Source organism: Garra rufa, chromosome 18, assembly GCF_049309525.1.
Source record: "Garra rufa chromosome 18, GarRuf1.0, whole genome shotgun sequence".
Classification (NCBI taxonomy): domain Eukaryota; kingdom Metazoa; phylum Chordata; class Actinopteri; order Cypriniformes; family Cyprinidae; genus Garra; species Garra rufa.
Window position 1 is genome coordinate 6,840,536 of NC_133378.1, and position 15,320 is coordinate 6,855,855.

Genomic DNA, 15,320 nt, shown 5'->3' on the forward strand with positions numbered 1-15,320 from the left:
TTTATAACCCAGATTTTAATTTGGACATCAAGTGGTGAGACAACACAGTAACAAAATTGCTTACAATACGAAATTCCTAATTCAGCAAGAAGCTTTAAATTGATCAAAAGTGATCATAAAGACATTTGCAATGCTACAAAAGATTTAGATTTCAAATAAACGCTCTTATTTTAAACTTTATAATAATGTATATTATACAATATTTACATAATATATAAAAAAAATCATCAGAGAATCATGAAATAAAAAAATATGATGTAGCACAACTGTTTTCAACATTGATAATAAGAAATGTTCAAATGATTTCTGAAGTATCATGCCACAGAAAACTGGAGTGATGCTTTGCATCACAGGAACAAATTACATTTTAAAATATATTCAAGTAGAAAAGAGTTTTAAATTTCAGTAATATCAGTATTTTACTGTATTTTTGATCAAATAACTGTGGCCTTGATGAACATAAGAGGCTTCTTTCAAAAACATTAAACAAGTCTTACAGCCCCAAACTTCTAAATACTAGTTCATTTTTTATATATCTTACTTTGAGAAATCTTAGAGACTGAGTGTTTGGTTTCTCTGTCTCTCTTGAATTTCAATGGCTTCATGCTCTTAGCAGCCAATAATTCATCCCACAAAGCATAATGTATTCAGCACAAATCATTCTTATATTTATATCAGCTTTATTTAATGTTGTCTGATTCATATATGCATTTGAAGCTTTTTAGCTTTGTTCTTTGCTCATGAGAGAGTTGTGTAATTGGACTCATGTCCTTGGACATTAACAACAAAAGATATGAGGAAGCGCTTTTTGCACTCATTTATTAATTTATTATACTCTTATATGCTCAGTTACATTTTTATCCCATCTTGATTTTTGTGTTTTTTCTTTTGTCCTCATCCTCCTCTTCCTCTGTCTCACACAGTCACGCTCCGTCACTCCCTCCCTTTCCTTACTGTGCTGTCACAGGTGGGACACCCTTCCCCCAAAACCCCCCACACCTCTATAAAGTCAATGCATGAATATTCATGAGCTGATTCAGACAGATCTGCTGTCCAGAAAGCAGGGAGTTTGCACATTGATTCTTTCTTTTCTGTCTCTGTGTGTTTAAATGTGTGTGTGTTTTCTCCATCAGCCGCTTGTCCTCCTGCTGTCCATATGTAGCGGTGAGGGAGCGCGGTGTGTCCATCTGTTAGGTTAATGCCTGAGTTTGGCCCTCTGCCACCTGCTCCCCATAACACCCCATTATTTCATGCACCCCCTGCATAAACGTGGCCCACAGTAACTCTCAATGAACCACCTTAAAATATGACTGCCTCACTGCTGTCTTTACTGTCATACGGCAAATGACACACCATATGATAATGCCATGCTGCACTGAGGACCCCCTACTGTAAGACTGATTATGATTGTGCTGAGAAGAATTGGAAAAGTCTAACATTAGATTCTCTCTGTCTTTCTGTCTTTCTGCCATCTCGCAGTGTTTATCATATCTGTCTGTTTTGTAATGTTGATCATGTCTATTTGTCTGGCTGTCAGTGTTTATAATATCTGTCTGTCTGTCTGTCTGTCTCACAATGTGTTTGTCATATCTGTCTCTCTGTCCGTCCGTCAGTATTATTTCTGTCTGCCTGTCTTTCTCTCTGTGAGTGTTAATCATGTCTGTCTCGCATTATGTTTACCTTGTCTGTCTGTCTTTGTGTTTATCATGTCTGTCTGTCTGTCTTGCAGTATTTATTTTTCTGTATGTTTGCCTCTCGTAATTTGTCATATCTATCTGTCTGTCTGTCAATGTGTTTATATTGTCTGTCTGTGTTGCATTGTTTATGTCAGTCTGCCTGTCTCAGGTTAATTTTCTATCTGTCTCTCGTAGTGTTTATCATGTCTGTGTCTTGTGCAGTGTTTGATGTCTGTCTGTCTCACATTGTTTCTTACGTCTGCCTGTCTTGCCGTTTTTTTTTCTTTCAATCTCTCTTATAGTGTTAATCATGTCTGTCTGTCTGTCTGCCTGTCTTTAACTGTTTATCAAGTCTGTCTCGCATTGTGTTTATTATGTCTGTCTGCCTTGCAGTGTTTATTTTTATGTCTGTCTGCCTTTGTTTCAGTGTTTATCATGTCTGTCTGCATGTCTTCTGTGTTTGTTTGTTTGTTTGTGTGTGTGTGTGTGTGTGTGTGTGTGTGTGTGTGTGTGTGTGTGTGTGTGTGTGTGTGTGTGTGTGTGTGTGTGTGTGTGTGTGTGTGTGTGTGTGTGTGTGTGTGTGTGTGTGTGTGTGTGTGTGTGTGTGTCTCAGTGTCTATCATGTCTGTCTGTCTCACAGTGTTTATCATGTCTGTCTATCAGTGTTAATCATGTCTGTCTGTCACAGTGTTTATCATGTCTGTCTGTCTCAGCATTTATCATGTCTGTCTGTCACAGTGTTTATCATGTCTGTCTGTCACAGTGTTTATCATGTCTGTCTGTCTCAGCATTTATCATGTCTGTCTGTCACAGTGTTTATCATGTCTGTCTGTCACAGTGTTTATCATGTCTGTCTGTCTCAGCATTTATCATGTCTGTCTGTCACAGTGTTTATCATGTCTGTCTGTCACAGTGTTTATCATGTCTGTCTGTCACAGTGTTTATCATGTCTGTCTGTCACAGTGTTTATCATGTCTGTCTGTCACAGTGTTTTTCATGTCTGTCTGTCACAGTGTTTTTCATGTCTGTCTGTCACAGTGTTTATCATGTCTGTCTGTCACAGTGTTTATCATGTCTGTCTGTCACAGTGTTTATCATGTCTGTCTGTCACAGTGTTTATCATGTCTGTCTGTCACAGTGTTTTTCATGTCTGTCTGTCTCAGCATTTATCATGTCTGTCTGTCACAGTGTTTATCATGTCTGTCTGTCACAGTGTTTATCATGTCTGTCTGTCTCAGCATTTATCATGTCTGTCTGTCACAGTGTTTATCATGTCTGTCTGTCACAGTGTTTATCATGTCTGTCTGTCACAGTGTTTATCATGTCTGTCTGTCACAGTGTTTATCATGTCTGTCTGTCACAGTGTTTATCATGTCTGTCTGTCACAGTGTTTATCATGTCTGTCTGTCTCAGCATTTATCATGTCTGTCTGTCACAGTGTTTATCATGTCTGTCTGTCACAGTGTTTATCATGTCTGTCTGTCTCAGCATTTATCATGTCTGTCTGTCACAGTGTTTATCATGTCTGTCTGTCACAGTGTTTATCATGTCTGTCTGTCACAGTGTTTATCATGTCTGTCTGTCACAGTGTTTATCATGTCTGTCTGTCACAGTGTTTTTCATGTCTGTCTGTCACAGTGTTTTTCATGTCTGTCTGTCACAGTGTTTATCATGTCTGTCTGTCACAGTGTTTATCATGTCTGTCTGTCACAGTGTTTATCATGTCTGTCTGTCACAGTGTTTATCATGTCTGTCTGTCACAGTGTTTATCATGTCTGTCTGTCACAGTGTTTATCATGTCTGTCTGTCACAGTGTTTATCATGTCTGTCTGTCACAGTGTTTATCATGTCTGTCTGTCACAGTGTTTTTCATGTCTGTCTGTCACAGTGTTTATCATGTCTGTCTGTCACAGTGTTTATCATGTCTGTCTGTCACAGTGTTTATCATGTCTGTCTGTCACAGTGTTTTTCATGTCTGTCTGTCTCAGCGTTTATCATGTCTGTCTGTCACAGTGTTTTTCATGTCTGTCTGTCACAGCGTTTATCATGTCTGTCTGTCACAGTGTTTATCATGTCTGTCTGTCACAGTGTTTATCATGTCTGTCTGTCACAGTGTTTATCATGTCTGTCTGTCACAGTGTTTATCATGTCTGTCTGTCACAGTGTTTATCATGTCTGTCTGTCACAGTGTTTTTCATGTCTGTCTGTCTCAGCATTTATCATGTCTGTCTGTCACAGTGTTTATCATGTCTGTCTGTCTATCAGTGTTTATCATGTCTGTCTGTCACAGTGTTTTTCATGTCTGTCTGTCTCAGCATTTATCATGTCTGTCTGTCTCAGCATTTATCATGTCTGTCTGTCTCAGCATTTATCATGTCTGTCTGTCACAGTGTTTATCATGTCTGTCTGTCACAGTGTTTATCATGTCTGTCTGTCTCAGCATTTATCATGTCTGTCTGTCACAGTGTTTATCATGTCTGTCTGTCTATCAGTGTTTATCATGTCTGTCTGTCACAGTGTTTTTCATGTCTGTCTGTCTCAGCATTTATCATGTCTGTCTGTCTCAGCATTTATCATGTCTGTCTGTCACAGTGTTTATCATGTCTGTCTGTCACAGTGTTTATCATGTCTGTCTGTCTCAGCATTTATCATGTCTGTCTGTCACAGTGTTTATCATGTCTGTCTGTCTATCAGTGTTTATCATGTCTGTCTGTCACAGTGTTTTTCATGTCTGTCTGTCTCAGCATTTATCATGTCTGTCTGTCACAGTGTTTATCATGTCTGTCTGTCTCAGCATTTATCATGTCTGTCTGTTCCACAGTGTTTATCATGTCTGTCTGTCACAGTGTTTATCATATCTGTCTGTCTCAGCATTTATCATGTCTGTCTGTTTTGCAGTATATTTCTCTGTCTGTCTCTCTGTGTTTATCACATCTGTCTGTCCAATTCCAAAACCATTCTTGATCTACATTATTTCCCCAATTAATTTTGCTGCTGTGCAAAAACATCTTTACAACTTTACATTTTAACAAATTGTAAAATTGCAGTTTGAATCTTCACTGGTTTCAAGATTAAATTCAATTATGAATTTCATTATCAACTAAATATCAAGATGTGTCACATTCTCATTTTTCAGTATTACTGCACATGGCTAGCCTGACAAGCCAGACCCACAAAACGAGTCCGTGCTGCTTCTGCATCGCACACGAAACGCACACGGACTGCATACGCACTGCAGACGAAGTATGTGTGAAACAGGCGTGACGGAACTTATGGTCGCAAGTCAGTCGTCATCATGTTAAGCCCGCCCACCGACTCATGATTGGCCCGGTCCATCTTGGATTTTTCGAAATCTCAAGTGAACTGAGAGTAACAAGACTGCCCTTGGAAGCAAATGTAATTTGCTGCCGCTAGGGGTGCGTCTAGATTCTAGACTAGCACATAGCAACATTTTCATATACATTTTATATCTTTGATACTTTTTAAAACAATTGCTTATTTAAAATAAGTGTGTTTTCTTTAAGTATCCGAAAGTTTACAAATAATAGTTATTGGTTTTTCTTTTTTCCTCCGCATTATTGCCTTTTGTTTATTTCTGATGAGATCATAGACAGTGGCAGCTTTAACAGGCTGCATTCAAACTAATGCACAGATCTATTTCGATGTATCAGATGTTTTGTCCTGCTCTGAAAACATAATTGACTGTGAGTACATCAATTTTGTATAAAAGTATTCGAAAATGCAAGTGCTTTTAACCGCAGCCGCAATCGAGCTTCAGGATGAACAAACAGAAAGCGCACATGAAAGTCTGTCAGTATGTGAGTTTCGTGCATCATGGTACTGCATTCCAAACGGCATGAATGAAAGCATATCTAAAGCAAAAAAAAAAATAAAAATGGCAGTGCAATGAAGCCTAGTGCGTCTCTAGTGCGCACACGTGCCGTATGCGGGGGGAAAAACAAGCTCTGAAATATTCAGAATCGATTCAGAATTGATTTGTCTCTAATTGTCTATCTATCTGTCTCAGTTTCTTCATGTCTGTCTCACATTGTATTTATCATGTCTGTCTTGCAGTGTATTTATTAGGTCTATCTATCTGTCTCGCAGAGTTGATCATCACCGCTCTCTAAGCCTCGCAAAGTATTTATGTCTGTCAGTCTCACAATGTTTGTCATGTCTATCTGTCCGTCTCTCAATAGGTAGAAGTATTTAAATAACTATTCATTGTAGTTCTACTTAATTACCATTATACATCCTGTATGCTATATAAATTCTAATATATTGTAGGAATTGAACATTTTACAAGTTGTTTGAACATTAATGTGTGTTGGGAGTTTGTGTATACAACCACCCTACAATGATAGAAAAATCCACCCTGTGTTTTTTTTTCTTCTGTCTTTAAAAGTAATATCCCCTTTTTAAAATCAGGTCATTCTCAGCTTCTTGTCGTTTTGACGAAACACAGTTGATTGACATAAGCTCCTTACCTTAGACCCGCCCTCACCGAGATGAAACAGTCCGAATTATGATCGCCATTGTGTGACTCAGGTGCAGAGGAAGACTCTAATTGAGCGATTGAGGTGTTCTGTTGTTGGATGTAATAATGAACATAGCAGTAGTCATTTACTCCCGACATCTGAGCCGCTTAAGAGGCAGAGGACAACGTTACTTTCGTTTTTAAAAGGAAAGCGCTGATCCCGATCTACATATGCGTCTATGTTCATGTGAATCATTCGTGATGCAGCTTCACCCACAGCAGAGATGAATATAAGGATATTTTATGCATCTTTGCAAATGGCCTTTCTTAATAATGGGCTTGTTGGCAAGTTTTACAGATAAATGCGGCTAAAGTAAACATTACAGCTCAGAGAGGGCTGCAGTAGAGCTCATTTACATTTAAAGGGCCCATGCAATAAAATGATCTGATATTTTGCAGAGATGATTTTGACAAGGTAAAAGGGTGTTTTTACACTACTATTGAGAATTTTTAACCAAAGTATATTACAGATTTTTCATTCATATGAACTTGTGGAAAATAGGCATGCGATGACCCCTTTAACAGATAAATAATAAAATGCACCTAAATGCCTGCCAGTCTAAATACTCTGCAGTGTTTACATATTTTAATTGCTAATAAAAAAAGTGACTTTTAATAATAATAATATTCATTTTAGAAGTCTACCACTCAGTGCTCTTTCCTTGATCTTTAATCTTTTATGAGGTGGCTTAAAGCATTTTGCTGAGTCTATGTTGGCTTTCAGTGCTGCCATAGAAACTAATAATTCAGAAGACTCAAAACGCTCAGAGAAGAACCTCCAAGTTGTCATCTCATGATTACAATAATTCTGACACAACATGAACGTGAAATTAATCTCTCACATTCAGATAACGGAGAACCATATTAACTCTCTAAACATGAGACACGTACTTTCACCAAAGAGTAAAGGCATATTAAGTGCTTGGGCACTTTATGAAACACTCGTTTGCTCTCTCTGTCTGCGTGATTGAGGTGTTTTGGTGGGGTTGTCCTCTCATGCATGGCCGCAGGCTGTGGCTGTCAGTGTCACACTGTGGCTGTGATTAAATACGGGACGGGACGGTCTGTATCGACCCCCTCCTCGAACACGCAAACACACACAATCTTCTCAATGACATATAGTGACGCGTATAATGATAATGCCTGCTGATGATGAAGGGGACAAACGCTTCTTTGCCTCCATTAGCCAGAAAGAGGTCAAGGACGAGTTCCTCTCTAATAAGCATAGAAAGCTCCGTAAGTTTTCTTTTTGACATGTGTCATTCATCTCATACAGCCTGAGAACTGTGTGGATTGACAGAATCCATTACATCTGATGTACACGTATCCCTGAGCATATGAGGAACAACACAGACGCATAACTCTAAGGTGACACTTGTGCTTCACAGCACTTTCACAAATGCAGTTTTCAGGTTAAGGACTGTGTGCATAGATGCCTACATAAGTATTCCCTTTGTTTGCAGGAATATGTGAATCGGGAGTCAGAAAACCTGACTTCATTTGAAAAGACAGTATTGCTGAATAAATTACGTAAAATGATAGGGCTGGGCCATAAAGCTCCATAACACTTTTATGATGGCTGAAATATTTTGTAATATTTATGTATGTGTGTATATATATATATATATATATTTATATACACACATATTTATATATATATATTTATATATATTTATATTTATGTTTATGTTTATTTACTATTAAAATTGATATAAAAATATGACAAATATTAAACACAATTCAAATAAAAAATCTACAAAAGTTCTTATGCGCACAGAATACCAATTATAAATATGTTTAAAATATATTATAAAATAAAGCATTTTAAATTGTATAAATATTTTCCAATGTTAAAAGCTGTAATATTGTAGAATATTAGAGTTTAGTCATATGTCACAATATTACTGTTTTTACTGTATTTTTCACTTTGACTCGGAAGACTGAAGTAATGATGCTGAAAATTCAGCTTTGCATCACAGGCATAAAATACATTTGAAAATATATTCAAATAGAAAACAGTTATGTTAAATTTTAATATTTTACAATATTACTGTTTTTATTGATTACATAAATGCAGTGGGTATAATAGACTTTTTTCAAAAAATATTTATATTATTTTATATTGTACATTACAAAATTTTAAATACTAAAAATATTTTGCAATGTTAACTTAATATTGTCAAATATTACAATCAGTAATTAGTAATTAATGTTTATTTTTGATTAAATAAAATGCAGTCTTGGTTGACTTAAGCCTTTTTTTTAAATGTATGACATTATTATATTATATTTTTTTGTATCATATTGTGTTGTATTATATTTATTATATTAATACATTTAAATTGTAAAAATATTTTGCAATGTTAAAAACTGTCAATGTAAAATATTACAATAATATTTAGTAAATAATATGTCTCAATATTACTAATTTTATTGTATTTTTGATTAAATAAATGCAGTCTTGGTGGGCATAAGAAACTTTTTTCAAAAACTTGCGACATTTATATTATTGTTATATTTTATTATATTAATTATATTATAATACTACATTTTAAATTGTACAAATATTTTTGCATAAAAAATGTAATATTAGAATATTACAATTTAGTGATTAATATGCCACAATATTACTGTTTTTATTGTATTTTTGATTAAATAAATGCACTCTTGGCGGGCATAAGAGACTTTTTTCAAAAACTTGCAACATTTATAATATTATATTATAACACTAAATTTGAAATTGTACAAATATTTTTGCAATGTAAAAAATGTAATATTATAAAAATTACAATTTAGTAACTCAATATTAGTTTTTATTGTATTTTTGTTTAAATAAATGCAGTCTTGGTGGGCAAAAGATAATTTATATTATTATTATTATATTATATTACTAAATGTTAAATTGTAAAAAAAAAAATCAATGTAAAAAAATAATATTGTAAAATATTACAATTTAGTAATTAATATTTCACAATATTACTGTTTTTATTGTATTTTTGGTTAAATGAATGCAGTCTTGGGCAAAAAAGATGCTTTTTTTTTCAAAAACGTATGACATTATTTTATTATATTATATTGTAATACTAAATTTTAAATTGTAAAAATATTTTTCAATGTAAAAAAAGTTATATTGATAAATATTAGAATTTAGCAATTAATGTCACAATAATATTGTTTTTACTTTATTTTTCATGTAATATCTGCATGTTTGATAGACATGAGAGACTTCTCTTAAAAAATCTTTATTCAAAAATTTTCTATTCAATAATGTTTACATTGTTTCTTTATGATTTATTTTATGTGATTTATTTTATTTAAATAGATCAGTAAAAAACAATTCATAGAGCTTGTAAAAAAATTGGAACTTTATTTAGCTAATGATTCATTTGATACACTGCAACAAGAAAGTATAAATGAAAGTATAAATAAATTGGATATAAATGTTACCTACATAGTTTTAATTAAACGTAAGTGCTAAATAAAATATTTAAATCATTACAAAATTCACAATGTAGATTCATTTTACATTGTCAAAAAATACACTGGCATAAATTACCTGGCTCTAACTGGTAGTAAACCACTGTATTTTTTAGCTGGAAAAAAAGATTTCAGGGAAATAATGTAAGAGATTTAACAAAAACTTGTTTGGAAAAACTTACACGCTGTAAAAGGTTTTCACCAGTTTCAACTTAAAAACTTAAGTTTAGCAGCTGCCATAAGTTAAGTTATTTTGCCTCATTACAATAAAAATGAGTTGATATAACTTGTGAGTTTAAATGACTTAAGTTGATTTAACTTAAAATCTTAAGGCAGCTGCTAAACTTAAGTTTTTAAGTTGAAACTGGTGAAAACTTTTTACAGTGCACATACTGCAGTTTCACTCAATTTTACGGTTTCAAGTGTAAAATCAGACACAAATATGACCACAACAAATAAACAATGAACGCATTTCGAAAGCGATCGTGTGTTTCCTCCATCTTTTATATGCATGCATGTCTTTCCTCCCTCTCTCATGTCTATGGAACAGATTTTTTTGTTAGCTCAGTGTTAAATTATGCATGCATGCTTTACAGCGTGCAGCCTCTCTGTCACTCCCTCATCCTTTATATTGACATGTGGCCGAGGCTGACGACAGCTCCTCCTCTCTCTCGTTTCAGGACAGCGATCTCTTGACCTTTAACATCTCGGCACACCACTCCTGGTGGAGCGAGCACGGGCCGGGCTGTGTCCGAAGAGAGATCCCCGCCAGCGCAGACCGCAGTGCAGACGCACAGTCCTATATATCCATCATGGGCTGCCTGCTGGAGTACCAGTACATTGAAGTCCTGCACAGCAGCTTCCAAATCCTTATCTCTGTAAGTCACTCCAAACATGTACACATGCACTGGCAAACAAATTATATGCCACGCCATGCATCCTTCAATAGTCCCAAACCCTCTTTTTACTCTAGTTTATGGTCTCCACACACTACATTTAGACCTGTGCAGTTTAAAAGTGTCCCATAATACGCATTTTTCCAGATGCGCTTCCATCCTAATGCTTTTTCATTATCGTAGGAAATCATTGGCTGTCTTTCTACACTTAACCAGTCTTTTCAAACCACAGTGGTCTAAAGTGTAGTCTCCACACACCGTACATGTGTAAAGCGCCCCTGCCTGAGTCCTGAAGCTCTGCTGTTGTGCTGAAGTGGCCCCTTGAGTTGAGGTCTGGCTCGGCTCCAGGGTTAGTTGGGCAAACTTGGTGGATTATAATCAGCAGGCAGCGAGCAGAAGGACTGTGAGCTCATTTTCTGAAAAGGGATTTGTTTTATTGACTTCAATGCACTGCGTGTAATGGCCTCCAAAAGTATTTGGATTTAAGCCACACTTGTAATGTCTGAATTATTGCATTAGATACAAAAAGCAAAAGCGGCATCTGCAAACAAATGTTTAATTTATAATATAATCAGGGGTGCACATAAGTGGTCTTTGTGTGCATGCACGATCAAAAAAACAAATACATTTATGCACAGACTTGGTTGACAACTGTTAATGCACCATTTTGGATGAACTAATTGTAATACTGAATATGTTTTATATTTTTACTGAAAATGTAAATCTAGGCAGTGCACTAAACCCAGGCAGTGCATATACATACTTGCTGGGAAGCTGCTAAAAAAAGCTTGTTGATTTTAGGTTTGAAAATGTTGAAAATTCGTTAAAAAAAGTCAAAAATTTGTATATATAAAAAATGAAAGTGTGCTATAAAATAATTGCAATAATACTATTTTTTATTTAAATATATAATATGCATATTATATTGATGTATTTATTTCAAAATATATTTATATAAGTTATTTATTTAAAAAATAGTCTCATTCAAGTTATATTGTTATTTTGTTTTTAATAATAATAATTTTAAAAATAATACTATTATTGCTATTATTAATTGTTTTATTTATTAAGTCTCTCATGAGAGCCAGACTGAAAAATGTATGTGCACCCTTAAATATAATATAATATAATATAATATAATATAATATAATACCATTAAAAGGTTTAGGTTCAAAAGTTTCTTCCTTTTTTTTTAATTAAAAAAAAAAAAGTAATACTTTTAATCAGCAAGAATTCATTCAATTCAATGATCAAAAAAATTAAAGATAAGTAAAGACATTTCTAATGTTACAAAAGATTTATATTTCAAATAAGTCGCAGTTTACACAAAAATATGAAGCAGCACAACTGTTTTCAACATTGATAATAATTAGAAAAGCTTACTTTAGGTTTAAAAATGTTAAAATCCTATTTAAAAAATGTTTATATAAATAAAATGTGTATATATATAAAAAGTAAAAATGTAAATATTAGCTTTTTTATTGAATGCTATTTATTTAAAAATATAATATGGATATTATATTTATATATTTATTTAAAAATATCATATTTATGTCATTTATTTATTATAAGTTTAATTACTATTTTGTTTTTAATATAAAAAAATTATAATACTATTATTATTTTTAATTATTTTATTTTTATTTTGTAGGTCTCTAATGAGAACCAGACTGAAAAACGTATGTGCACCCCCTAAATGTAATATAATACAAATAATAGAAATTAATACTTTTTTCAGCAAGGATGCATTAAATTGATCAAAAATGACAGTAAAGACATTTATAATGTTACAAATGCTGTTTTTTTTACTTTCTGTCACAGTTTGCACAAAAATATGAAGCAGCAACTGTTTTCAACATTGATAATAATTAGAAAAGCTTGCTGACTTTAGCTTTAAAAATTCCTATCCAAAAATTCCTATTAAAAAGTTTATGTAAATAAAATGTTTATATATAAAAAGTGAAAATGTAAATATTAGCATTGTATTTTTTTTAATGTGCTATAAATAATTGTATTTTTATTGAATACTATTTTTTATTTTAAAATATAAAATGTATATTATATTGTTATATTTTAAACTATAATATATTTATATCATTTATTTATTATAAGTGTATTTATTATTTTGTTTTTAATATAAAAAACAATAATACTATTATTATTAATTATTTTATTTTGTAGGTCTCTCATGAGAACCAGACTGAAAAACGTATGTGCACCCCTAAATATATAATAATATAATGTAATATAATAGAAATAATAGAAATTAATACTTTTTTTTTTCCAGCAAGGATGCATTAAATAGATCAAAAATGACAGTAAAGACATTTGTAATATTACAAATGCTATTCTTTTCAACTTTCCTTTCTGTCGCAGTTTCCGCAAAAATATGAAGCAGCACTAATATATAAAATTTTATATAAAAAGTGAAAATGTAAATATTAGCAATTTTGAGTGTACTATAAAATAATTGTATTTTTATTTAATTAATATATATATTTTTAAATATATGTATATTTTATTTATTGATTGATTTTAAAATATAATATATTTATAGAATTTATTTATTTTGAAAAATAGTTTTATCAAAGTTTATTATTTTGTTTTTAATAGTACAAAAAAAATGAAAATGACTGTTATTACTATTTATCAACCAGACTGAAAAATGTATGTGCACCCCTAAATAATATAATATAATATAATATAATATAATATAATATACCATTCAAATGTTTGTTTGTTTTTTGCTTTTTTTTTCCAAAGAAATTAATACTTTTATTTAGCAAGGATGCATTAAATTGATCAAAAGTGGCAGTAAAGGCTTTTTAATTTTACAAAATATTTCTATTTCAAATCAATTTTTTTCATTTGAACTTTTATTCATCAAAAAAAAAAAATCCACAAAAATATGAAGCAGCACAACTGTTTTCAACATTGAAAATAATCAGAAATGTTCTTTGAGAAGCAAATCAGCACTTTAGAATGATTTCTGGAGAATCAGCTTTGAATCGCAGAAATAAATGACATTTTAAAATATATTCAAATAGAAAAGCGTTACTTTACATTGTACTAATATTTCACAACGTCTCTGTTTTTATTATATTTTGATTAAATAAATGCAGCCTTGATAAGCATGAGACTTCTTTCAAAAACGTATATCATGTTATTGTATTTTTGACTAAATAATGCAGCCTTCATGATCAAAAATGTATTACATATTATTATATTATATTACAGTATATATTATATTATGTTATTATAGTCCTTTTGTATTTTCATGCTCATTGACTGAAGGCATATTGCTTACCATTGCATATAAGCTGTATCTGTTCATGCTTGTTATCGAGTGTTTGTCAGAGGACTGAATATCTGTGGAAAAGTGTTAGTGGAGGTGGTGGCGGTGTTTTACTGTAGGTTTAGGAGTGCCAGAAGCTTCTTCAGAGTGATGATTATCTGCTCATGCTCCAACAATGAGCTGCTAACTTCATGGTGAGTGTTGAACAAAGTGTCCTGCAGGAAGCGGATGCTTAAACACACACTTCAGTCAAGTTCCTACAGGCCTCTTCAATGGGAATGCAGAGATTAGTGAGAGTCATACAGATTTTTATCTCCATTGCCCAAAGTGCTCAGCTTGTGGTCTTGTCATCACAGTTGAAGTATGAAAATGAAGTAAGAAAATGCTCAGATGAATGAGAAGATAGCTAAAGGGCCAAGTGAATGTCTCACAGAGTTGAATCAGATTACTCCACAAAATCAAAGGAAAATGTATTTTTATTTATTTATTTGGGAGAAATTTGACTCAGACATTTCTTGACTTTATGAAATTCACCCATAAACAAGACAAGTTGGTGTTTGTGTGCAAGATTGTGAGAACAGAGGTTTATCACCTGTGTGGCAAATTGTTTTGAGAGGGTAAACGATAGAGTGAGCGAGTATGGCCAGATCCTTCATAAACATTTTTAAACGTGTGTGTGTGTGTGTGTGTGTGTGTGTGTGTGTGTGTGTGTGTGTGTGTGTGTGTGTGTGTGTGTGTGTGTGTGTGTGTGTGTGTGTGTGTGTGTGTGTGTGTGTGTGTGTGTGTGTGTGTGTGTGTGTGTGTGTGTGTGTGTGTGTGTGTTTAACTGCAGACTTTAAACTAGGTCACTATCAAAAAGACTTCTGCTGTAGTGAATAGTCATGTTCTTACGCTTCTGAGAATTTCATCACAGGAGTCACAAGAGGACAGTCAGAGAGTAGAGCAGGACACACAGTAGAGATGACAAGCGAATAACTGAAAGAGTCATTAGCAGAGCTTCATGTAAATCCCTCCCTCTGTGACAACTGAGAGGTGTGCGTGTGAGAGCGCCATCTGTTTTTCTCATTAGTGTAACTCATAAGGGAGCTACCTGTGTGGAGAACTCATAAACCTCGCCCTTCAGATGCAACCCATTCTTCTGTTTTTCATCCTTCATTATCCTTTGTCGAGTTTCCCTCAATGACTGATTTAGCATTTTTGTTTAACACTTTAGTGTCGTCTTTAAATATTTGTGCACAAAATTTTATTTTATTATGAGGACAATATTTTACAAGTTCCAATAAATGTTAATTATTTGACCAAAATAAGAGGGATCATACAAAATGCATGTTATTTTCTATTTAGTACTGACCTGAACAAGATATTTTACATAAAAGATGTTTACATACAGTCCACAAGACAAAATAATAATTAAAATTATAGAAATTTTCAAAAGTTTA

General features: G+C 33.0%; 1 protein-coding gene across 2 annotated transcripts in view; it reads left to right on the forward strand.

The window, feature by feature from the left end:
* nkain4 (sodium/potassium transporting ATPase interacting 4) overlaps positions 1–15,320 on the forward strand; it is a 106,619-nt gene that overhangs the window by 50,707 nt on the left and 40,592 nt on the right. For both annotated transcript variants that reach the window (XM_073822989.1, XM_073822990.1), the window contains exon 4: positions 10,371–10,568. In XM_073822989.1, the coding sequence (XP_073679090.1) occupies positions 10,371–10,568 (198 nt within the window). The remainder of the gene's footprint in view (positions 1–10,370; positions 10,569–15,320) is intronic.